This window comes from Manis pentadactyla, chromosome 5 (genome assembly GCF_030020395.1).
Source record: "Manis pentadactyla isolate mManPen7 chromosome 5, mManPen7.hap1, whole genome shotgun sequence".
NCBI lineage: Eukaryota > Metazoa > Chordata > Mammalia > Pholidota > Manidae > Manis > Manis pentadactyla.
Window position 1 is genome coordinate 42,686,503 of NC_080023.1, and position 25,374 is coordinate 42,711,876.

At 43.3% G+C, this 25,374-nt stretch overlaps 1 protein-coding gene across 9 annotated transcripts in view; it reads right to left on the reverse strand.

Moving 5' to 3' along the window:
* Positions 1-25,374, reverse strand: part of LNX1 (ligand of numb-protein X 1) — a 170,076-nt gene that overhangs the window by 21,426 nt on the left and 123,276 nt on the right. For all 9 annotated transcript variants that reach the window (XM_036895260.2, XM_036895258.2, XM_036895253.2 and 6 more), the window contains 4 exons: positions 12,818-13,059; positions 12,150-12,302; positions 7,696-7,898; positions 5,062-5,433 (listed from right to left, as the gene is read on the reverse strand). In XM_036895260.2, the coding sequence (XP_036751155.2) occupies positions 5,062-5,433; positions 7,696-7,898; positions 12,150-12,302; positions 12,818-13,059 (970 nt within the window). The remainder of the gene's footprint in view (positions 1-5,061; positions 5,434-7,695; positions 7,899-12,149; positions 12,303-12,817; positions 13,060-25,374) is intronic.

The following is a 25,374-nucleotide window of genomic DNA, read 5'->3' on the forward strand; positions in this document are numbered from 1 at the left end:
CTGTACAGTTTACCACGTCATGGTTTATCATTAATGTATGAAATTTGGATCTCTATATAAGTCATTTGGACTTTAAGAATTCAGCTCAAGAAGAGTATTTCTAAATCTATGTATTCTTTAGCCTTAGATTTACTTTAAAAATACGCTAAGAAAATTTGTTTAAATAGGAATTTGGTCCTGTATTAGCTGTGCTGATCTCTCAAAGGCACAAAGCTCTATCAGGTCTCACTTCACTGGCAATTCCTACTGGCTCTAGGGGACTAAAGTTCTGCTTTTTTTCCAATTATGTAGTATAATTCATGAGCTAGAATCACGGATTTAGACCAAATACAGGTAATATGAGTAGTCCATGACTTGCTTTCTGGCTGCCTAAAGGCCTCTCACATTCTTTTTAAAAGAAGAGCCTGGTTATCAATTGTTCTTTGATGACATAGGTTCTTATTTAAATATTAATTCATGTGAAGAGAAAAAAAAATCACACGTTAGTATTCATGAAAACCCATCTTATCACCACCTCTACCAGTGGCTTTGAATTTTTTCAGCTTCTGCATCAAGAGTTGCCTAGAGAAGAAAAAAAAGGCACAAGAGGGATATTCAAGTTCGAAATCTATAATTGCTTTCTCAACTTATTAATTGTGTATATTTGAGCTCCTACATATGAACTCACTGATCTAGAATTGCAGATAGCTGGGAGCATCTCCAAATAGGCATACCTCTCAGAGTAAATCATTCTCATATTGATTATTGGGTAGATATATGCTGAATCTTCATAGTTTGGGAAGTTGAGATCTCTTTTTTCCCCTAGGGTCTCAAATCTTTGGTCCGTATTTCTTTGTTCTCTGATTTTAGGTATGACTCCAGACAGTTCTCCAATGCTGTCTCTTCCATATAGTTAGTCTAGTAATGGCGCTCCACAAAATGTAAGAAATTGACAATGGAGAAAAATAAAGTTGTGCCAAGTCGCCAAAGACGTCAACTGCCCTGCATTTGAAGCGTCTGTCTCCTCAGGGTTTCTCCTTGTCAAGGAGATTGGCTCTCAAGCTACCTCTGGGGTTTGGCGCCCAGGGCTGCTGACTAGCTGAAGGTCAGGCTCTACATATGTAAAGTTGGTCAAATTTAAAACACTTGTGGCTTCTCTGTAATAACTTTTCCCTGAAATAATGTAGAAAAAGGCAGAATGTGTGGTACTGTGGGAGAAAACATGACCAAAAGGACATGTTGTCTGGGAATTTCTTTGTAAAGCAAATGTGATTCATGAGCAGACACACAGTGGCAGAGCGGCCACAGATTGGCTGGAAATTTGAATCTGAATCTTTGAAGGCTATTTAGTTTAACTCCCACAGCCTGGTAAGTGTTACATGTATCACAGAAATAAAATCCACTCTCAAGATTGCTTAACTGGGTTTTCCCAGCATTCTACTTTTCCATTTCTTTTCCAACTAGTTTTGCCCAAGCCTTCCCCCCTTCCCCCAATTTTTCCCCTGCTCATAAAGCACATTGGCTCTGTTTAGTAAGCAGAAGAATCTTTTAGAAAGTTCCACTGTTAGGAAAGATTTTACTTCATAAATGATCTCTCTCAGGAAAAAATGTTTTTCCTCTTCTGTTATTAATCTATAAAAGTAGAATGCCATATGTAATCAAAATTTTTCCAAATGACATGAGTGAGGAGTTTTTCTTTTGCCTATTGCGAAGTACAGTTGGCAGATCCTCTAGAATGTGACTTATACTGTTTGACCTGCAGAGGGAGTTAATAAGCACAGCACCCAAAGAGTAATGATCATCTAAAAGTCTAGTTTTTAAAGAGGAAAAAAATCATGCTTAAAGTGCAGTTTCTTTATCAAGAAAAAAAACTGGACTCTTCCTTTTCCATGGGTTAATGTTTTCATAAACATTATCTGTTTTCTGTTCGCTCCCACTGACATAGGCTAGAGTCACTGACTTAATGCTGAATTGTTTGTATTTGAGATCAGGAACGGGAGTATATTCCAAACTCCATGAGGCCATGAACTTCATCAGTCTGTGGACCATTGTGCCACACACCTCTTGGCACATAGAAAGTGCTTGACCAATGATTACTGCACAAATTCGAGGGGACAAAAAGAGATTCTATCTTAGGGACAAATAACATGTTAAAGTAGATTTGGTGCTTGTTCTTTGGTAAATGGTTTGATAAAAAAAATCCCTATCAGATGGAATTAATATATAAATTATATATATTTATGTTTTTGTAATTTGACTCAATTTAGTCATTCAATAAAAACTGAGTGTCTTATTGCCAAGCATTTCTCTAAGTGCTTGAGATACAATACTGTACAGTACTATACTAAACTAGACTGACAGGTAATAATAAAATGATTTGTTGATAGAAAATAAGGCAGACTAGAAGATAAGAGCTGGGAATGGAAGATGCAATTTGAGATTGTCAGTGAAGGTCTCTCTGAGGAGGTGACATTTGAGGAGAGGCCTAAATGAAGTGGGATGGAGTTATGCAGATATTTGGAAAACTTCTAGTCAGAGAGACAGCAAGAACATCAGCCTTGAGTTAAAAAGTTCTTGAGATGTTTGAGGAGCAACAAGAAGACAATGTGACTGAGCATGGTTAAGCAAGGGAGAGAATTCTAGAAATTCTCTTTGCTTAAGCAATCAAGTTGGTGAAATAACCAAAGGCCAGATTATGTATGGCTCTGCAGGCTACTGTTAAGATTTCAAATTTTTAATCTAAGATTCTTGGGAGGCATCAGAAGACTGAGTGTGAGAGAATAACATGATGGGATTGACTTTGTAAAGTGCTCATTCTAACTGCCATGTAGGGAGCAGAGGCAGAGAAGGGGTGAGGAAGCAAGGAGTCCAGACAGGTGGCTCCTGCCGTGGCCCATTCCCAAGCTGATCATAGCCTGGCTGGTGGAAGCCATGGAGGTGGTGAGAAAGGGACTGGGTGGGGGAATACTGAAAAAGAGTAAAGATTCCTTTTGGCCCAAATAATTGGGTAAATGGTGCCATTTTTTTAGAGACTGGGAAAGATTGAGGGAAGAGCAAGTTTGGCAAGGGAGAGTGGGGAAAAGCTAACGGTTTGGTTTTAGACATTAAGTTTGAGATGTCTTGTAGACATCCACATGGAGATGCCAAGTAGGCAGTTGGTTCTGTGAGTGTGGTGTCCCAGGAGAAGCTGGGACTGGACATAGGAATTTGGGAATAGATGGCATAAACTCCAGAAGGGAAATACCTGTGTAACTCTGGTTTTGTTCTCTACTTGCTCCACAGGGCATGTTGTCAAGCCCTGTTGTGCAGATAAACATCCTTCATGGTTGAAAATTATCTTGGAATTGGGACACCACCAAGAAACAAGCTCAGGGACCAAGGTACCCATCCTGGTGGACAGGAGAAGCAGGGTAAGTCCCCCTGCATCCTCTACCTCAGGCTGTCCATATCTAGAATAACAATATCATCATCCCCTACTTGGTTCTCCTCAAAGAAGAGGGATAAGACACTACACACACGATAGTGAGAAGTTGTCAACACCCGAAGTACTCCATAACTGGAACCCAAGAGTAGGGAGATTCATTTGTACTTAGATGATCGAGTTCTTGAGGGCAGGCTCTGTCTTCTGTCACCCTGCATGGAAGCTGGTTTGTGGTTCAGTCAAATACTGCTGCTGATTCTATTCTTGAAGTAATACATCAGTCACTAAGTAGAAGCTGACATGATGTGCCAGATAATTGCAAATTTTTCTTAAGTCCTCTAATCTAGCCCCTCTCCTATAGCTCTCCACTACCTCTAGAGGTTATTTCTAGAAAATCATGTCCTTTCTTTCTTAAACCCTTCCAAGTATACCCCCATGGCCTTGGGGATAAAGTCTAAGCTCCTTAGCATGACTCAAAAAAGCTCTACATGATCTGGCCCTTGCCTACCACTGCTTATCTATTGCTGCTTTTTTAATGGACATAGTGCTCCAGGTATTAACCATTTCCCTAACTGGTTTTGGAAAACTGTTCTTTTGGGTTGTATCTCCTTAGACTGGCCCTTCCTGCCTTGTCCACCTAGAGGACTTCTGCCAATCCCTCAAAGTCCCAGTTCAAGGTATCCCTCCTCTATGAAGAATTCCTACACCTATTCAAGCAAAAATCTCTCCTTCATCTAAGCCAGCACTGTACTTAATCTCTCCATTACAAGATTATCATACTATGCAGCAGTCATTTAGAAAAACTCCATCTAGACTGGGGCTCCTTAGGAAGAGCAGCTTGAGGTTTCTATCTTTCTGTTCTCTGCCTTTAACACAGCGGTAGGCAAGCAGCAGAAACAATACATTTTGGCAAATGAAGTAAATAAATGAGTTAGACTACAAGAGCCCAGCACAAAGCCTGTTCCTCTAGCAATAAAGCTGGCAGCTCAATAAACATTAGAAAAACATGGTGACCCAGCCAACGTCAACAAAATGAATGCTAGGGCTCAATGATGTCATACCAGCCAGGAAAGTGAATTAATGTGAACCAATGTCAGGCTATTAGGAAGTCTATTTGTCTGAGTGATCAATAATTTATATGCTTCTCTTATTTGGGGACTTGCTCTAGGTTCAAACTTGAGTTCTCAGGGGCCTTCCAAGGAGGCTGGCGTAGCCATGGCTGATCTTACAGTGGTTTCTGTCCACAGGATCCCTGGAAGACACATGACATAGCTTCTTAAGGGACTTAGTATAACTGGATGTCATGGATGTGTCCAGAACATAGCTGAATGACCCCTGGGTCTGTGACTAATATACTGGGAACAGGGATGACATCACCTTCCTAACCTTAAGTGATCTTAACCTGGTCAGCTTGTAGCACATAAGCCAAGGTGTTTATGGGCAGTGAGCCTGGATGGCAGGTGACCCCCAGGGTATGTCCATGACCCTGAGACACATCATTTGCTTGTATAATGTTCTTACCTAGCCTCTCCATCTTGACTTCTCAAAAGGGAGGCACTGTATGTCACAAATGGTAGTAACAGGGTGGGTGTGTCGGGTAGTAAGCACTCCCGTTCATGCTGGTGGGTTCTGACAGAGACCTAGGGTGAGCTGTAACCCACCTGAATCAGATGAGCGGCGCTTTCTGGGCTGCCGTACCGAAGGTCATGTCCATTGACGGCTAACACATGGTCATTCTCCTCCAGCTGGCCATGTCGATCTGCCACGCCACCATCCAACACACTGAAAATGAATACTCCAGGCTCATCCACCTTGCGCACCAGCTTTATTCCAAGCTGCTCCTCAGGGCTGCTTTTGTTGAGAATCACATGGAAACTGTCACCCTGGGGTCCATGGGCATCTAGTGGCTGCCCACTGTTCCTGCTCTGGAACTTCTGCTCTCTCAGCACCGTCAGCCGCAGCACCTGGCTGGGCTGCCGCAGGAGGCACAGAGCGTAGTTGTGAGGCACGTTGCTGATGTCCATCCCATTGACCTGCAGGGAAGGTGCCTCAGAATCTGGAGTCTACCAGTCAGCTTCAGCTCCACCTGCCACTTCAGCTCCTTCCTAAAGGCCCTGGCCCACAGACTCACACCAGGACCCTTCCTTAAAGACTGCTTTGCTCTGCCTCCTTATCCTCTGTCCAAATATCCAAACATGCCAATTTCCCAACATTACCCATAATACTGCTCTCCTTGACAGCCACCTGTGTCACCCATTCAGGTCTTTCTCAGGAGACATCATCATTCTTCAACCTTGTCCTTACAGAGGTCCCCAGATTTACTGATACAGTCCTAACCCTCAGTTTTAGTTGGAGGTGGGGAGGAAGAAAAATTAGGAATAGGCAGAAGAAGACAAGGAAATTTCCCACTGGGCTTAAGCGATTACATTAAACTGATGTTCAAATGAAACTGCATTGACATTTTCATTCCCAAAATCTCCAAATAATTTTTTTCTCTATGGGTCACCCATACTGGAAATCTCAGGCCCACCTACTGTGTGTGTGTGTGTGTGTGTGTGTGTGTGAGTGTGTGTGTGTGCAAGACAGAGTCAGGTTTCAAAGGTGGTCATGTCACCTACAAGGACTTTTGCTCATGTTCTCAATGAAAGGAAAAATATATGCAGAGTTTCAAACAAACTGCCATGAATGGAAGTTTCTAGGCTCTTTTACTGAAAGGCTGGATCACTTTATTATGTTACTTGAATGTCCTAAAGCTCGCCCCTCCAGCTTGTGCCTCATTAATTATCTGCGGGCTGATACCGCATGGGACTTTCTGGTTTTAATTATCCTGGTTAAGTGGGCCTGGCCTGGAGGCTACAGCCCCGAGTGTAATCACTGGGAAAACAGTTTCTCGGCAGCACTGCCCTCTGTGCTTAAGGAGGGAGGCCCACAGAAGAGAAACAACCTCCTTGGATTTCTATGGTTTAGGATTTCTTGCACTTGCAGCCAACTGTTAGAGGAGTCTTAGAATGAGACTTTAAAAAGCCTTCCTGCAGTGTGCAATTGGCGCTTTTCTGCAGCATCTCCAGCGATGGATAGAGGCTCCCTTGTGCACAGACAACTCTCACCACCTTTGTCCAAGCCCAGGTGAGCTTAAAGACCTTGTCCTGCTCTGTCACTTATCCTGTGTCTGCTTTCCTCCAACACACCCATGCTAAACACATCCTACTGAACAGTTCTGGCAGCCCTTTTGCTGCAAGTGCTAGTGGAAGGCCATAAGAATCCAAATGTTTTCTTACACAACCCTCCCAGGTGGCAGTGTCCCTGAGAACTGGGAGGAAGCCATGCAGGGAGCTGCTGAGTGCACTGCTCACTGTCCCTTGAGGCAGGCGGGCCCTGCCTTGCACTCTACCCCAGAGGCCAGTGGGAATCCCAGCATTCGTGTGAGGACTGCTTTAAATTCCTTCTCCTCTTATTCCAAAGAATAAGAATTTTTTTGCCAAAGAAACAGTTCATGTTTCATCCTGGCCCTTCAGCAGGGGGAAGGGATGAAACTGTCATCTGAGTATCAGACAGGAAATATAGGACCAGGGAGAGATTTCTTGTCACTTTTGGCTCATTTGACTTCTGCCCCTAGTTCCCCCTTTATCTTTTCTCTTCTTCTGAAAATTCTCCCCTACTGTCCCTTGCCTCTACCAAGCTCAGGGGACAGCAGTGTGCAAGGCTGTACCCTCCTGTTCCCCCACCTGTCTCCCCTAGAGTGTCTGTGGGCTTTGCAGGACTAGATCAGGCATTACTTTATTTCATGGTGGGCCATTAAGCTACAGGAAATTTACTTTAGAGGGGTGTGTGAATGTGAGTGATTAGACAAAATACAAAATGTTCCATTAGTCTGCTCTAAAAACATTTTAAGAAGATAAATGCTTCAGTTTTATATTATTTTATGTTACTGTTACTTAAAGTAGGAAGAAGGGATAGAAAGAAGAAGAGAAGAAGAAAGAGGAGGCTGAGAAAGGAAAAGGGGGAAAATGGGAGAAGGAAGAGGAGGAGAAAAGAGACAAAATGGTACATAAGCAGAGAAGCAGGTCATATAGAGAGGGAAAGGGAGCATACAAGACCACGAAAGGCAGAGGGGGACAGGGACCCATCTCAAAGTACAAATCACACCTGAAGATTCATATCAACATAATAACTAAGGAAAATGACCGCTCCATATATACTTCAGAATTCTATCCATCCATCCATCCGTCCAGTTATTTGCTTGGAAATTACTTTTATCAAGCCCCTTTTCATGGTCCCACAGCCATGGTCTCTACCTTTAGGATGATGTCTCCTGGCAGCAGCCTGCCATCTCTGGCAATCACCCCATCACGATAAATGTGTTGGATGATGATATGGACCAGAGGGGTTTCGCTGCCTCCCACAAGCCTAATGGAGAGGCTTTCATTTGGATCCACTCGATTGATCTTGATGCTGGTAATTTCACCATCTGGAATCAGGTGGTACAACCTTGGAAAGACTAAAATGGACAAAGACAGTATTTATTTAAGACACCCAACCCAGTGGACATTTCCAACCACTCTTCTTGCCAAACTTTGGTTTCAGCCAAACTAAACTATTCATTGTTCCTCATACATGTTTTCCATTTTCCTGCCTCTATGCCAGCATAAGTTTCTCTGCGTGGAATGTTTTTCATTCTAGGCCTAAACCCAATTTTTCCTTTAAGGCTGCATGAAATAATCTCTTCCAATTAAACTGTGCCCTGATCTCTCTTTTCCGGCTCTCTCTAAACATGCCATTTCCCATAAAGCCTTCTCTCTGTTTCTCAGGGCACAGAGCCTCTATCATGATTCCTCTCATGCCCATTTTTTATATCTCTGCTTGGACTCTATAATCCTTCAGGACATAATTTCTGGCTGTTCTATAGTTCCATGCACAGCTTTCTGCCCATGGAGACTTCAGCCAGTGTTTAATGATGAAGAGGAATGAAAGAATGGTTATTATGGACTGAACTGCAGTTTCATCATTTACTTATCAAGGGACCAAATGGAACAGACCTGCTTTTTCTGCCTCTCAGATCATTTTGAGGATTCTTCCTGGAAGCCCTGCTTTTTAGGTTTAGGGAATTACCAGTCCTCTCTAGCAGACACTATTGTCAATAAATAGAAGTCAAATGGCCTGATTCATGACAAGAAAAGAGGCCCAGTCTGAGTTGGTGGCTGCAAAAGGTTTGTACCTGATCTGCCTGAACTGCTGGATTGAGAGCTAAAACGAGATTCAGAGATCTACACTGTTGTTTTCAAAGTTTATCTTTTAACTGTGGACTCTTCTTTCCCCATGAAATGTGTCACAGGTCCTCAGGCTCCCATCCCCCATCTCCCTGTTAAACCTTTATTTCACACATGGGGACATTTGAGCCAGGAAAGGGGAAGTCACATAAATGGCTGGAGGTTGCAAAGTTGGGTGGCCCTCAGAGTCAGGTCAGGACTGGAGCTCCTGATGACTTGCCCTCCTGTTACCTCCATGGGGTTGCCCTGGAGCCAGGGGTTCACAGACGGCAAAGTCCCACAGGTGACTTGCACTACAGACGCATACGGAAGCCATCAGCACCGACTGGAGCTGTCCTCTGTCTGAACAGAAGCATGCGGAGGGGACAGCATAAAATGCTGGCCAAGCCACACACCTAGTTTGGTAGGAGCAGCAGCTCCTCAGAATTGCTTGAGGCTCAAGTTTGGTTGTAGTGGGTGGGGATGATTTTGTCTCCTGTAGCTGCTGACAGCTGCCTTTGCCCTAAGATTCTCCCTTAATTATGTCATCTGGAAAGATCAAAACTGCAGGCCTGGCTCTGTATACTCTGCTACTATTTTCAAAACCCCTGACCTTAGGCCATTTTCCCTAATGAACTATGAGTTCATTAAAAAGTACTTAACTCTCTGGGAACAATAAAGAATTAAAACATCTAAGTATTATAGAACATGATAAACCAATTTAGCAGCCAGAAGAAGCCTGAGACTTTGTAAATGTGGGTCCTTAACCTCCACTGGGATAGAACTGAATGTAGGCGACTGGCTTTGCTGTAAGCCTGTGGGCAGCCATCTTCATCTGTCAGTTCCTGGTACTAACGATACTGAGTTCAACTGACAGTAGAACTACTTTGATCACGTTAATTAGCCTATACTACAAACCTTTGTTGGAACAGGTCTGATGACAAGGGAATGGAAATTTTTCCCCAAATTATTTTGAGCAAAGAAAGATTTGGAAATAGTCATCAAAGCTGCTGATTCTCTCCCTCTTTCCCCTGCCTGTCTACCCTCCCTCCCAACAGATTTACAAAAAAAATCACATTCCCAAACAGAAACCACTCCAGGATATTTGATTTGATGGTCTGAAAGGACATACCCAGCCGCACTTATAAATGATGTGAATTAGAGCCACACCCAATGAGACCTGGGTGACCTTCAAGAGTTAAAGTCATTTTAAACTGCCAAACTGGTGCTGCTGGTCTGGAAAGAAATGGAGTTGCTCAATGTTGCAGCCTCCCCTACGGACTGAGGGCCATACTATGCCTTACCGAGTGCTTATTCCATGCGGGCACTGAGCTAAGCACATGCACACACAGTCTTTTGTTTGGTCCTCACAACAACCACGAAGTTGATTATTTTATTATCCCTGTTTTTTTAGATGATGAAATGCTGAAGCTTAGAGCATTAAGTAACCTGGCCAGGATCACACAGCTGATAAGTAATGGAGCCAGTCTCCTCACCAGTATGAAAAGGATGGAGAAACCATGCCATGGGAGTTTGCCAGACCAACTGCAGGTTGCTGAAGCAGCGAGAATCTAAGGCCGTTTTGAAGGCTCTGTTGACTCACAAATCCTATAAAGACACCATCACCAGCCATGCTGAGTCTTGCCACCTCACCCCACAGCTTTCTGCAGCATCCAAGTAGATCAGTTCTCTCGCACTCTGAGCCCCCTGCACACATCGCATGGCTACCACCTTCATCTTCCAGAGACATAGCTCCAGTCCTGCAATAACTCTACCCAAAGGCTTCTGGGCGTGTTCACTGCCCCAGGTTAAGACACCTAAAGGGCAGGCAAGACCCTTTTAACCTGGCCTTCACCTCAGCTCCCACTACTTTCCAGCGCATGATCAAGAGCCCAGGGCCCATCCAGGTCATAACCACTCCGTATACGCGGATTACCCTACCCTACTTTAGAAGGGATGCTCTTCACGGTAGTTTATTGTCTTTTTGAAGGAACCCCTTGAAGCCAAGAACTGGATTTATCATCTTTATATGACATTACAGGGCCTAGGCCAGTGCCTTACACATAGTAATATCTCATTTAAAATGTTTCTGCAATACATATGCAGATAAGTCTTATCCAGCAGGAGAAAACTTTATATGGAGTGGAATTACAGAGTATTTAGTAACAGGGGGACAGAGAGGAACTTATAATCCTTTTAGTCACTGCATGAATATTCAACACTTACTGTTACATGCCAGATATCATGCTTGGCCTTGAGGGTACAAAGACTCCAAGAAAGAACCCCTACCCTTATAGGTACAGGTACAATGAAAGGTGACATTGCTATAGTAGTGATACAGGTACTTTGAGAAAGGAAATGGGACAGTCATGGAGGACTTCCAGGAGGAGGCAAAGCCTATGCTGAGCTTGGAGGGAGGAATCAGAATGCCAGCTGCAGATGAGTGGAAGTGAAGGCTGGAGTACAGCATGGAAGTGAGAAGAAGACATAGTACATACATGACTGTAGGAAGTTCACAGTAGTTTGAGCATTAATGTGTCTGTGCAGAGAGAGAGAGAAGTAAGCAAGCAGGGGTCTTAGACGACTGCTCATGAATTCTCTGAAGGCATGATAAAGACAGAGGCTTGGGATTTACCTTCCAAACCCCAGAGTGGTTAAAGGAGTGAGGTCTGGAGCCAGAGGAGCTGAGTTAAAATCCTAGGTCTGTTGTTTTCTAGCTGGGTAACTGGGCTAGTTACCCAATCTCTGTGGGTCTTGGTTTTTTCATCTGTAAAATGGAAATCGTAATTCCTGTCCCTTAGCATTGTGATGTCTAAATGACTTGGAATACTATGTGGTATACAGGAAAGCTCAATTTTCTTTTCTTTTTAGCTACTATTACTGCTCTAAAGTTCTAATATAAAATGAAAAAAAAGGAATAGGATGGTATTTCCTCGGCTCCATTTATATTGGGAAAAACATGGGATTTAAGATCCAACAATTTCCTTTGCCTAGGTTCTAGACCCACAGTACTTGGATTCAGAGTTTAGTGAGGTATCTTGGGGCAAGTTAATTCCCTGTGCCTCAGTTTCCTCATCTGTAAAACAGGGATAATAATAGCTGCTTCACTGGGTTGTTGTGAGGATTAGAGGAGTTAATGCAAGGAAAACACTCAGAACCACCCATCAGACATCGTTGTAATAAGAATAAATACTCATATAGTAATTACTATGTGCCAGGCACTATTTTAAATGTTTTTCTCTTAACAATAATTATTGTTCTTTATATGCATTAAGCTAGCAACTAGAGGTAAGGATTCCAAAACCATTTCCCTCAATCTGTAAAAAGAGGACATTAATTTCTGCCTTTAGTTACTTATGTGACATGTAGACTAATCAAGGTAAAAATTACTTTATGCCCTTGGGGAGAGAGGTGTCATATAGAGTGGGTGGTAGTTTGTCATTACCCCCGAAGTCATTCTGGAAGCCCAGCCCACGTCCAGTGCTGCAGGGGAGTTCATTTACCTTCTGGAGCAGCGATATTTTCTGAATTTTCTCCACCCTGCTCGCCTTGGTTGGCAACTATGCTTCCACTCTTTGTCCTTCGAAGAACACTCAAAGCTCGATTAATTTTTTTAAAAGATCTGCTTCTGATAGTGGATCGCTCAAAGGGCCATGCTGAGGGAAAGAGAGAAGGGAGGAAGAGTAGCTGGACATTCATAGAAATCCTTTTATGTACACGTCTGGTAAGAAATATACAATAAAACATGAACAGTGACTACTTCTAGGTGGTAGGATGATACAATTTCTGTAATCTCTATTTTCTCAGTTTTCTATGATGACCTATCTATGGCTTGTTTAAAAATCTGCTTTTCCTTTTTCCTGGGCTGGAATGAACAGAGTAGCACTTTTCTTGAGCAGCATAGATGGGAAGATATGGATGCCACAGGAGTGATGAATCATTAGGTCTAACTTCAACGCCTTTCACCAAGTCAGATTACACACATTTTTAATGATCTGAGGTACTCTTGGTTTCATTTCACTTTGGAGAATTGGACATTGGACTGCTGCCAAAACTACCAGAATAATTTCCCCTTAAAAAAACATTTCTAGAACTTTCCACAGCAAATATTCCACAGAGGGCAATTCCAAGGCAAGGAGCCCATTCTCAGACAACTACCCGCTTGACTCACCCCTAGTTCGGTTGCTCCGGCCAGAGTCCAGTGCGCTGTTTGCTGGCTGACCATCCTCGGCTGTGGACACATAGGCAGGGTTGTCTAGGCCAGGCTCATCGGTCATCAGGGAGGCGGTGGCAGCTGCGGAAACCTCTGGCGAGAGTGCTGTGGCTGTGAGGCTCGCGCAGCCGTCGGGACAGCCATCCTGAGAGCGCCTCTTCCTGTCCTTGGTCAGGCCGTAGTGGGAGGCACCTTTACAGCTGCAACGACACCAGGGGGAGGTCAGAAAGGCTTCAGCTTTGCTCGTGGTTCCCCCAGGCCTCTGCAAGTGCACATGCTTGCCGTGTTCAGGACTTGATTTGCCCACCCTTCTATCCCCTCTTTTCACACGTAGGTATTCAATATACACTCACCAGCCAAAGGAATGAATGACTTGAGAAAACGGTTTTTAAAATAATCTTATTTGCATTCTCTTCAAGCATTCTCTACACTGGCCCCTGGAATGCAAATTTATGAAAGTTGTTATGGTATCTACAAGACTCAGGCTTGAGACTAGGGGTCTTCAGTTATTTGGACTTGGTGGTTCCTTCCTGCTGGCACTCATTTTGATCACAAAAGCCCGTGGTTACACCCTCAGCCCTTTTTTTTGGTTTAGTTCCCAAATCACTGAACATAAACACTAAGCTCTTCCCAGTTCCATTTTTAACTGTCCATGGAAGCAGTACTGCTATCACCACAAAGCCACAGGAGTTTCCTTAGCATCACTGTTCTCTGGAGGCAGCTTGCTGGCTTCAATTCTCTGCCCCTGGCTGGTCTCAGAGTGGCCAGGGCCAGGGTCTGAGGGATCCCACGCACTGAAAAATTTCACTTATTGTCATGTCTTCTAACATTAGGAAAGTAAAACCTTCGAGTCTTAAACCCATAATTGTCTAGACCCATTCACCATCCGTGTTAAAGAGCAGCCCCGTGGCCAAGAGAATGAAGTCTGAGTTGCTTCAGGTCCATCTTTTGTCATGAACGTACTTCTAGTTATCACTGGTCAAGTTGTTCCTGTTCTCAGGGAAGACTTTGGCCAGAAAATGGTGATGGTTTAACTGTCTCACTGTCTCACGTGTGAGGAAGTAGCTGCAGATAGGCAGCCACACAGTGGCTGTGAAAGCGGAGGTCGTACAGGCGAGCCCCTTTAAGAAGAGACCTTTTTCATATAATGGATGTATTACACATTTTTAACAGTTGGTTGCAGAAAATCTTATATATTTGAACTATATTAAATAACTCTTTGAGAGCCTATTTGGAGTTCTTGAATGCTTTATGTTCTTGAATGTGAACAGATCGAACATCAGTTTACCGTTGATGTGCACACATGATGTATATGGCCTGTAGAGCTAGAGAGCCTGCAGATAGCAGGGCCTACTGTTGGATTAGAATCCTCACTCTGAAACAGACCTAGCTGTGTGATTTGGGGCAATTTTGTTGACCTGGTTAAACTTCTTAATCTGCATGTACACCATGGGTTGCTGGTACCCGGCCAGATGTATAGTGAGTTCCCAATAGATAGCAGCTACTTCCATAATTCATCTGCCTTAAGATGCTTGTTTTTCACACTTTACCATCTCTGAAATTAGGATGCATAGGTGGCTGATCGGGTCACAGAGCTTCTGTTGCCAAGTGGCAGCCATGGCGCAGACGTCATTGTCTAAACATGGCGTCATGGCCACAGGGGTCCATTTGTCGTTTCCACTGACTGTGTCCACTCTTAGTACTACACCATTGCGTTGAACTGCCATTAAATGTCTCAGCAAGGATCACATTATAGCTCAGCATTGACATGTGAAGTTATTGTATATGTAGAAAGTCTCAAAAACAGAGCAGTGGCATGTGAATTTGATATTGATGAAGCAAATATCCACTGTTAGAAAGAGGGCAGCAATTCTACATTTTCTTGCAAAGAAACAAGCAAATGCTTTATTTACTTAGAAAGAACGATAACCCTAAGGAGATGAAAAGCGGTGCCGCATTTTGTTTCCTAGGTCATTCAAAAGGATTGGCCTGTTTTATGCCAAACAATACAACTAGAGGGCAGGAGAGGGCACTATATTTATCCAAATGGATTCAAAGCCGCAAGAGTCTGATGCGGCCAGTGCATGCTTTCACAGGGATGTCTTTAAAGGTGTTTGGGAATAATTTTGAGCAGTGGCCGTTCTTAAAATTTTCTTTTCTTTTTGGTACATAAAATATGCATTTCTTATAATTGCTGGCATCTTCCATTGAAAGTGGAAATATGATTTGAATAATAGCAGAAAAGGACTTTGATCATACAACCTTACACTCTTATCTTATAGAAGATGAAACAGACCTCCAGTTTCTAATTCTAGTCTTTCCCTCACTGAAAGTACTCAAGCTTCCTGCTTGAACTGGTGAGGTTTTACTGTTCTGATTAGCTACTTTGGCTTGGAATTGTTCTGCTTAAAAATAGCGAAGTGGTTGATAGGGGAAACTCAAAAATTGGAAGAAACACTGTGTGATGGAAAAAATAAAAGCCAGTATGCATTTGAGCAGCTCCAGAGTCATAAATACATGAGTGGAACACTTCTGTGCAAGCCAGCAGTATTTGGTTAGCAATGCATGGGAAGGAAGTTCCTAGACTATTTAGTTGGACTGGAAACAGTCTTTTCTTGGGGCAGCAATGCCCTTGACCATGTGTCCTGCCAGAGCAGGAAATGAATTTTCCAACTGGACAAATGACTGGCAAAGGCACAAGCCATGGCTTCCTGGGAGGGACACAGCATACCCTCGTGGAAAAAAGTGGCATCTTATTTTGCTGCCTCATCTGTGAGAAGAGTTAAGGTACTTAAAAACATCTGAATCCCAAGACTATACCAGTGAGAAACTATAGCTGGTTTCAAATCCTTGGGGTTGCAAAGCACATTTTTTGAGTCTAGGAAAGGAAATCATCATAAAATGGGCAAGTAGCCTTCCCTTTGGCCTCATATCACAGCTATCCTTACATGAACTGGGGAGGGTACATAATCTAGATTTAAACATCCAGACTCATAAACCTTGTGTAAAAAAAGGTTGTGCTAAAGTATGTGTAGTGTTGCTGTTCCACTTTTTGGCTTAGCTTTGAGTTGAGGTCCAGAGTGATCTATGAAGGTAGCAGCTTGTACTGACTAATTATCTCTTTTGTGGTGACTAATACTGGGGCTTCTTGATTTATAAGCACAAAAGAGGGGAGGAGAGGGGAAGAGGAGATTAGCATTGGCCAGTACAGGAACATACAGTTGAACCCTGGGTTGTGTGCAAGGCAAGCAGGATTTATTCTTCCTTTTAGTTATCCTGAGCACTAAGTACTCTCAGGTGGTGACAGACAATGGCTACGAACTTGATGGATGAACACAAGGAACAGGGAAGACCATTTTTCAACCAAACTATGCGCTTTTGATATGCCATTTGTCCAACAAAGCATATGAAAAATCAGGGATTTTTTTTTTTGTAATAATGAGTTGAGATCTTGAGTTCTTATACCAAAGTTAGCAGAGACAAATCAATCTTAATGTAAGAATACTGACACTAGGTGTGCCATGGAATTTCTGTCATTTTGCATGGTGGGGGCCACAAGAAGAGAAAGTGAACTTCTTGCAAAAATTCCTGAGGCCTTGAGTTCACTGCTAATGGCAGTTGACCTAAAGCAGAATGGACCTGCTTCACTGACAGAGGCTCTGTGCTGAGTTCAACCGACTGGGTAGTATGAGCCAATTTGCAGGGGAGGCCCCACTTTTGGTGAACTTTCGATAGAAGAATAAAAGTTGTCCATGAGAAAGCAAGCCTTAATACCCACATTAGAACAGTCTGGCTAACCACACAGCCTCCCTTTGATCTAACTTCCCTCACATTCTTTCTCTCTTGATTCACTTCTGAACTAGGTAAACACTGAGTCGCCTCCTCACACTGAGTTTATTAATTGCCTAGTCTGATCCTACTTTAACCCAAGGCTTGCAAACTCATATGCTTGTCAGGTGAGGAAATGAGGGAGGTCAGGCTGGATGGGGACTGTGGTGAGCAGCGCTTTTTAATTTCAAGGGTGCAACAACCATTACAGACCTTTGCTGATCATTGCCTCAAGAAGACTAGCCCAACAGCAGTTAAGCAAGAAAAAGAAATAAAAGGCATCCAAATTGGAAAGGAAGAAGCCAAACTGACACTATTTGCAGATGGCATGATATTATATACAGAAAACTGAAGACTCCACCAAAAAAACTATTAAGATCAATCAATGAATTCAATAAAATTGCAGGATAAAAAATCAGTATACAAAAATCTTTTGAATTTCTGTACACTAATAATGAACTATCAGAAAGAGAAATTAAAATAACCCCATTTGGAATTGCATCAAAAAGAAAGTACCTTGGAATAAATTTAACAAAGGAGATGAAAGACCTGTATTCTGAAAATTGTAAGACATTGATGACAGAAACTGAACCCAACACAAATAAATGGAAAGATATCCATGCTCACAGATTAGAAGAATGCTGTTAAAATGCTATACCACCCAAAGCCATTTACAGATTCATTGCAATCCATATCAAAATTCCAATGTCATCTTTCACAGAAATAGAAGAAACAATACTAAAATTTGTATGGACCCACAAGAGATCCCAAATAGCCAAAGCAATATTGAGAACAAAGCACAAAGCTGGAGGCATCACACTTCCTGATTTCAACATATTACAAAGCCATAGTAGTCAAAACAGCATGTTATTGCATAAAAATGGACACATGGATCAATGGAACAGAATAGAGTCCAGAAATAAACTCATGCATATATGGCCAATTAATTTATGACAAAGGAGCCAAGGATATACAATGGGAAAAGGACAGAGTCTTCAGTAAAGGGTGCTGGGAAAACTGAACAGCCACATACAAAGAATGAAACTGAACCACTCTCTTACAACTTACACAAAAATTAACTCAAAATGAATGAAGGACTTGAATGTAAAACCTAAAACTATAAAACTCCTAGAAGAAAATATAGACAGCGAGTTCCTTGACAGTCTTGGCAATGAATTTTTGGATCTGATACTGGAAGCAAAGGCAACAAAAGGAAAAGGAAACAAGCAGGATGACATTAAACTAAAAAACTTAAGCACAACAAAGGAAACCATCCACAAAATGAAAGGCAGCCTACTGAATGGGAGAAAATATTTGTAAAGAATATATCTGATAGGGGGTTAATATCCAATATATATAAAGAACTTATACAACAGCAGAAAAAGAAATCCCAACCCAACATACAATCAGATTTAAAAATGGGCAGAAGATCTAAATAGACATTTTTCCAAAGAAAGCATACAGATGGCCAATGGGTACTTGAAAAGATGCTCAACATCACTAATCATCAGGGAGATGCAGATCAATGAGATATCACCTCACACCTGTTAGAGTGGCTATTATCAAAAGACAAGAAATAAGTATTGACAAGGTTGTAGAGAAAAGGGAACCCTTACATCCTGTTGGTGGGATATAAATTGGTGTGGCTACTATGGAAGACAGTAAATTTAAAATCAAAATAAAAAAATTAAAAGTAGAACTACCATATAATCCAGCAATTCTACTTTTGGCTATTTATCTGAAGAAAGTGAAAACACTAATTTGAAAAGATATATACACACCCATGTTCATTGCAGCATTATTTACTATAACCAAGATTTCAAAACAACCTAAGTATCCATCAATAGAAGAATGGATAAAGATATAGCATATACACACACACACAAGAATATTATTCAGCCATAAAAAGAAGAAAATCCCATCACTTGCAAGAAGGCTGGCCCTTGAGAGCATTATGCTAAATGAAATAAGTCAGACAGAGAAAGACAAATACTGTATAACGTTACTTACATGTGAAACCTGAAACAACAACAAAGCAGAGCTCATAGAAACAGAGAACAGACTGGTTGTCAGAGGCAGGGAGTGGGTGAAGTGGGTAAAGGGGGTCAAAAGGTACAAACTTCAGTTATAAAGTCACGGGGATGTAATGTATAGCATAGTAACTGTAGTTAATACTGTATTGCATGTTTTTAAGTTGCTGAGAGTAAATCTTGAAGGCTCTTATCACAAACAGAGGTGTAACTATGTATAGTGATGGATGTTAACTAGACTTACTGTGGTGATCATTTCACAATATTGAATCATTATGTTGTAGAACTAAAATTTATAATGCTGTATATCTCAGTTAAAAAAAGAAAACGACAATGTCCACCCTGCTGTTGAGCAATTTAGAAGCCGAAATCCAGTTTTTAATGTGAAATCTCTTGTTTTTAAAATTTGGCAACAAATTCAAAATTTAAAAAAATATGTGTGGGCCAAACAAAACACATCTGTAGGCCAGATCTATCTCGAGGGATGACAAATTCCAACCTTTGGGAATCAAAAAAGCTGCCAATGTGGAAAGGTCAGATTCATTTCTCTCTTTTCAGTCCTCCAGGAAGCAACTGCCCCCCCTGCCTCGTCCCCCAAGCTCCCTCTCTCCCCACTTCCATGAGGGTCTGTGAGCTTGCATGCATGGCCCTAATGGGGTCAAATGTTTTTTTTTGGAAAAATGTCTATTCAGATCTTCTTCCCATTTTTAAATCGGATTTTTTTTTTTTTTTTGCTACTAAGTTGTATTAGTTCTTTATATATTTTGGATATTAACCCCTTTTCAACACCTTGGTTGATCCAAATCAGAGTCTGAGACTGAATTCTCAATTGTTTGTCTTCACTGGTGGGAGAGCTTATCACTTGCCCAAAGCTACCATATAAAGGCAAAGGGAGACATTTGACCATAATGGATGTATTGTTCTTTCTGACCAAGACAATCAAGATTAGGGTCTCTGGAGAGCAGCGAGTTTCCCTACCAACAGCTGGGTCTTAGGCTTTAGCTGCTCCTCCCAACAGGATGAGTGACTCTGCAATTTTGCTGGAAGTGGGGCACCTGGGGCCAGGCAGGGAGGCTGCTGTGGGAGGAGAGCGACAAGCTCTGCTTTGTCCTCACACCCAGCCACTGGGAGCTGCCTGAACTCGCAGCACTCCAGCTCAGAGAGAATCTGTCAGGGTGCTGGTGACCCTGGAGACGGAAGGTGGGCCTCGGCCATGTGTGCTCAGCTCCCACTCCATTTCCAGGGCCTCCACCCTGGCCCTCCTACCCCATACCTCCATTGCTGTGCAACACACCCAGGGCCATCTGCCTGCTCCCAGTCTGCCTCTCCCTCCACCTCATCTAATCCATCCTAAGTACCCCAACAATTCCTTTATCCTCAAAAACTTCCCATGGACATGCTTCCCACTGCTTACAGGATCAAATCCCAGCTCCGCATGCTGACGTGTCACATTGCTGATCTGGGAGTTCTGACAGCCCAGAATGTGGTTAGGAAGAGGACAGCTAATGTCATAATCTGCTATGTACTGTGCATTTTGCTGTACATACATGGTCTTCCTTCACCCTCCCAACCGTTCTGTAGTATTTGTTACACCACCTCCACTTCACAGAAGAGAATATGGAAGCCAGAAGGGAAGAAAGCCTTGTCTGGGTCCACAGAGTGGGCTGGGATTTGATTCCAGGCTGGGGGTCTCCATGCTTCTCCCCTCCCATGGCCTGGCCTCCAGCCAAGAGCCTCCCCTGCACTCCAGGGCCCCATATCAAACCTCTTCTCACGTCTTCACTTACATGTCTAATTGGCCTCTCAAACTCATCATAGCCCAACACCCTAAGCTTCCCTGCCAAATGAGCTCTTGCATCTTCTCCACCTTATTAAATAGCACCTTACATCCTTCCTGTTGCTCAGGCTCAAATCCCCAGTCATCTGATTTTTTTCTTTCTCTTGACACTCTGAATACAATCAAGCAAGATATATCCAGAATCTAACTGCTTCTCATCACCCTCACTGCCACCACCCTGGTCCAAGCCACCATCATCAATGCCTGGGTGATGGCAACAGCCTCCTAAGAGGCTGTCTTGCTCTGACACTTGCTCCCCTCCCATCCATTCTCAGCAGAGAAGCCAGGGTGATCCTCTTAGAATGGCTCTCCATTTTACAAAGCATGAGGTCCTTGTGACAGCCTCCGGGCCCTGTATTCTCTGCCCCTGTTACTTCTGTCTGCCACCCCTTGCTCATTCAACCCCTGCTGGTCTTCACATTTGCCCCGCCTATTCCTGCCCAGGGGCTGTGCATGCTGACATGGCCCCGGTCTGTCTCATCCTTTCTCCAGATTCCCCCCTGGTCTGCTCCCTCCTCTCCTAAAGGTCTGATTGAAATCCGCTGGCCCTGACTTCCCTAGTTAAAGCAGCAGCTTTTTTTTTTTTTTTTACCTATCTTTATCTATCCTTACCTCCTCTTCCCTGCTTATTTTTTTCTATACAATGCAATCTCCAAAGGGGGAAGGGGGAGCCAAGTTCCATAATTCAGCCAACAGAACCAAACTGTGAGATCTTTATCCCTCCAGGGCCGAGATGGCTTCCTCGGAGTGGGGCTTGGGGAAGAGCTGGCTCAGCCTCCCAGCAGGGGGCAAGCCTTCTCCACGGGCCACAGGGAAGGGAGGCAAGGGACAAGGCTTGCTCACTGGGTGCCTCTCAGAGGGTCTGAATACCGTGTCTATTTCCCCAGGAGGCACTCAAGCAGACATTTGTTGAACTGAACCAAACTAAGCAACAGTTACCCTTTCGGTGTCACCTGCTTCCTGAAACTGCCAAACTGGGCGTCCGTCGGTGGGCTCAGCCACATGGCCCCGGTAACCCGTGCTCAAGGGGGTGGGTTGTCATAGTGATGCCAGTTCTCCTCCCCCACAGCAAGCTCACAGTTTTCCTTTTCATTTCCCTACACTCCCACTCCAGAGAAGAAAAATGAGAGGGAAGTGGGAAAGTAAGACTCTTTCCAATTCCTCTTTTTTCACATACTTCCCAAATAGCTTTAATGGGATTTTATTTGATTTGGGTTTTTAAAGTATTATGCATATAGTAGGACTCAGAGTGCTAAGTACCACATATCTCCTTTTGTTGGGCTATATTGGTCCAGCAGGGTGAGTGATTTTGAAATACATTTTTTTTTTCATTCAGCGAATGCTTCTGGAGGGTTTTCCAAGACAGATGGCATGGTAAAATGGAAAAAACACAGGCTTTCAAGTTTAAAACATCTGGGATGAATCCTAGGTCTCCCACCTCCCAGCCCTGCGACGTTAGACATATTCCTTAATTCCTCTGAGCCTTGTTTCCCAGATGTAAAATAGTTACAATAAAGTGTATTTATTATGAGATTTAAGGTTTCATGCAAAGTGCCTAGCAGTACCTGGAATATAGAAGCAACTCAATAAGCAGTAACTGGCATAATTGTTTTATATCAGTGATAATGTCAGACAGTACAGATGCAAAGAAAAATCCTACACAGTATGCACTCCAGGAGACCAACACAAAAACAGGGAAGTCACTGTGCCACACTGTGGGAGAGAGATGGAGGTCTGAGCCAAGTGATGGGAGAGCTTAGGGGAAAGGGCCACTCACTCGGCTTGGGAGGATCAGGGAAGGCTTCCTAGAAGAGGGGAAAGCTGAGCTGAGTCCAGGAACAGAAGTGAAGTTGGTCTGGCAGACTAGGTGTGAATGCCACATTCAAAGGCCCCAAGGATGCAAATACCTGACAGGCACCAGGTTTATGGATTCAGTGCAGACTTTGTCAAAAGTAACACTGATAGGGAAAAAAACCAGTAGAAGTGAGCCCAAAGAGGTGGACAAATGCTGGGGGTGGTGCTAAGGATAAAGCCCAGGACACTGGACAACCAGCCCATTACCCACTTCCAGGGTTCAGCAGGGCTAAGCCATGACCTCAGGGCAGGGGACAAGTGGGCATTGAGAAGTCTGTGGCCAACACAGGGGAGGGGAGGGGGCAGTGGGAGGGATGCAGCTGCTGATGGGAGGCTCAGAGTCACCTCCTCACAGAGACTCGGTTACCACTAGTCTAAGGCAGATGCCGTCTCCTGCCAGCACCCGCTTTCATATGTGAGCACTTACCATCTCTGGAAGTTATTTTATATGTTACTTGCTTCCCTTTTAAATGACTGTCTCCCCACAAAATAACATAGCTTCCATGAGAGAAGTCTAGCTTGTCTTGCTGACCATTAAATCCTCAGCACTGTGCAAACAGCACCCAAGGACACAGAGTCAGCCAGGTGTGTCAGAGCAGCCTGAGATGCTGCGAGCAGCTGTGTTTTTCTGTTTATTCTTTTAATTGTACAGTCCCAGTATGTTTTTATTCTTTCAATGGATTTTATTGAGGTATAATTGACATATCATGCTGTATTAATTTCAGGTGTACAAAATAATTCAGTATTTGTGTTTATTACAAAACGATTAAGTCTCGTCAACACCTATCAACACACATAGTTATAAATCTTTTTTCCTTGTGGTGAGAGCTTTTAAGTTCTACTCTCTTAGCAACTCTGAAATCTGCAATACAGCACTATTAACGATAGTCACCATGCTATAGATTATATCCCCAGGACCTATTAATTATATAACTGGAAGTTTGTACCTTTTGACCCCCTTCACCCACTTCACACACTTCCCACCCCTCTGGCAATCACCAATCTGTTCTCTGTATCTCTGAGCTTAGTTTTTTGTTTTTGTTTTGTTTTAAGATTCCACATATAAATAAGATCATATGATATTTGTTTTTCTCTAACTTATTTCGCTGAGCAAAATGCCCTGTGTTTTTTCTTGCTCCTTTTATTAGATGCTTTCTGTGTATACTTTCAATTGTGCTGGCTCAGAGAAGTTTTAATTGCTGCAAGCTGCCTTGATTCTGTTTTGGATGAAGGCAGGCTATATATTTTAAATACAGGATAACTAATATTTCATGACCCTTTTAATGCAGAGCACTAGAAATCTTTATTGTGTTTAAGATAAAAATAAGTGTGTCAGTCATCATCTTTTAAAAGAGTCCCATGTGAGGTCCCGGAGCCCACCCTAGAGCAGGACCCGCCCTTGCTAATGAAGTCCTGATCCTGTTGCCTGGAAAAGACTCAAGTAACAGGGAAAACAGCTTCCATTAATACAACTCTGGTTTTAAGGCAGCCTGGTTCTGAGCACAGGACCTCTTTGGGGAACTTTCTGAGTTCAGACTGGGTAATTATTTCCTATATTTCACTCACTATACCTGCAGCTTCTTAAATAACATCTCTTTGGTCTAAGAACATTAGGTAAAAGTCATTCTGCCTTTTTGGGTTACTTTTTCTCCTCATCTAAGTTAAAACCCACGTTCTCTGGGATCAAATTACATGGCAACTCACATAGCTAGCAGAAACCACACAGGAAAAAAGATCATTAGCGCTTTTGTGTAGTCATGGGTGAAGTACACATCAGTTAATAAGTAAAAGAGGTCATTAGCTGGGCAAGCCCACCCTCTGGGAGGCGGTTTAGACCCTGAGTATGAACTTGAGCCTGAAGGCCTCACCCCAGAGCACAGAACCAATGGGCCTCAGACATCACCACCGGCCGTGTGCTCCTTCCTCTCGTTAACCCCTTTCTTCTGCCTCCAAAATGTCCCCAGAAATTCTAACCACCCCTGCTTCACTTGTTAATGAATACCCAAAAAAGAAAATTGAAAACAGATTGGAAAGCAATGTGAAAATGCAGGCCAAGCTTTGGGCACCTAGAACCCCAAGTTTTTGACTCGGGCACAGGGAAGCAGGGGAGTTACGGGGTGCTCTTACGGCCGAGTCAACCCCGGAGATGAGTGGTCCAATGACAACCCAAGCAAGCCCACGTGTCGGTTCACGAAAGGTCGACTTGATCCTGTGGGACGGATCACCCAGCCCTGGGCCCACATGGAACCAGCTGGCCAGAGAGTGGGTGTTCTTTAACCTACTGTCAATGGATGTTAATGGCTCTCCTTTTCTAATTTCTCTGGTAGTTGGCAGGGTCCGATCTATCGGACAACCTGTGGCTACATCTTTTGACCCTTCAAATCTCAATGCACAAACTAATAACTTATAACAAATAACTAATAATTATAGCCAACACTTAGAGTACACTTACTACAGAACAGTACTATTCTACATGCTTTATACATAGTAACCCATTCTGTCCTCATATCAGCCCAATGAGGAAGAATCCCTATCACCATTTTGCTAATGAGAAAGTCAGGCACAGAGAGATTAAGTAACCTTCCCAAGGCCACACAGCTGGTAAGTGGAATGGCTGGGATTTGAACCAAGGCAGACAGAATCTTAACGGAGGCCTGCACCTTAGGATACCATGCACCCTGGTGGCTGAGGATTCAGAAGTGACTACAGTATAGCAGGTAAGGAAAAAGCAAGGGAAATTAGAAGCAGGCTATTTACCTTATAGTCTCTAGTAGTGTTTCCTGCCAACTACTGGGTGGCTGTTGTGAGGCATACAAACAGCATGAGCTGGCAATGCGGCCTGTTCCAATCAAGTGGGCATCGGCAGGCCTGCAGCTGACAGGCATGAGCAGTGGGCTTCGTGCTGCCTGTGCCTTCGCTTCGGCACTGTCGACAGGGCCATCTGTCAGTGGAGTGTGCTTGGTGGG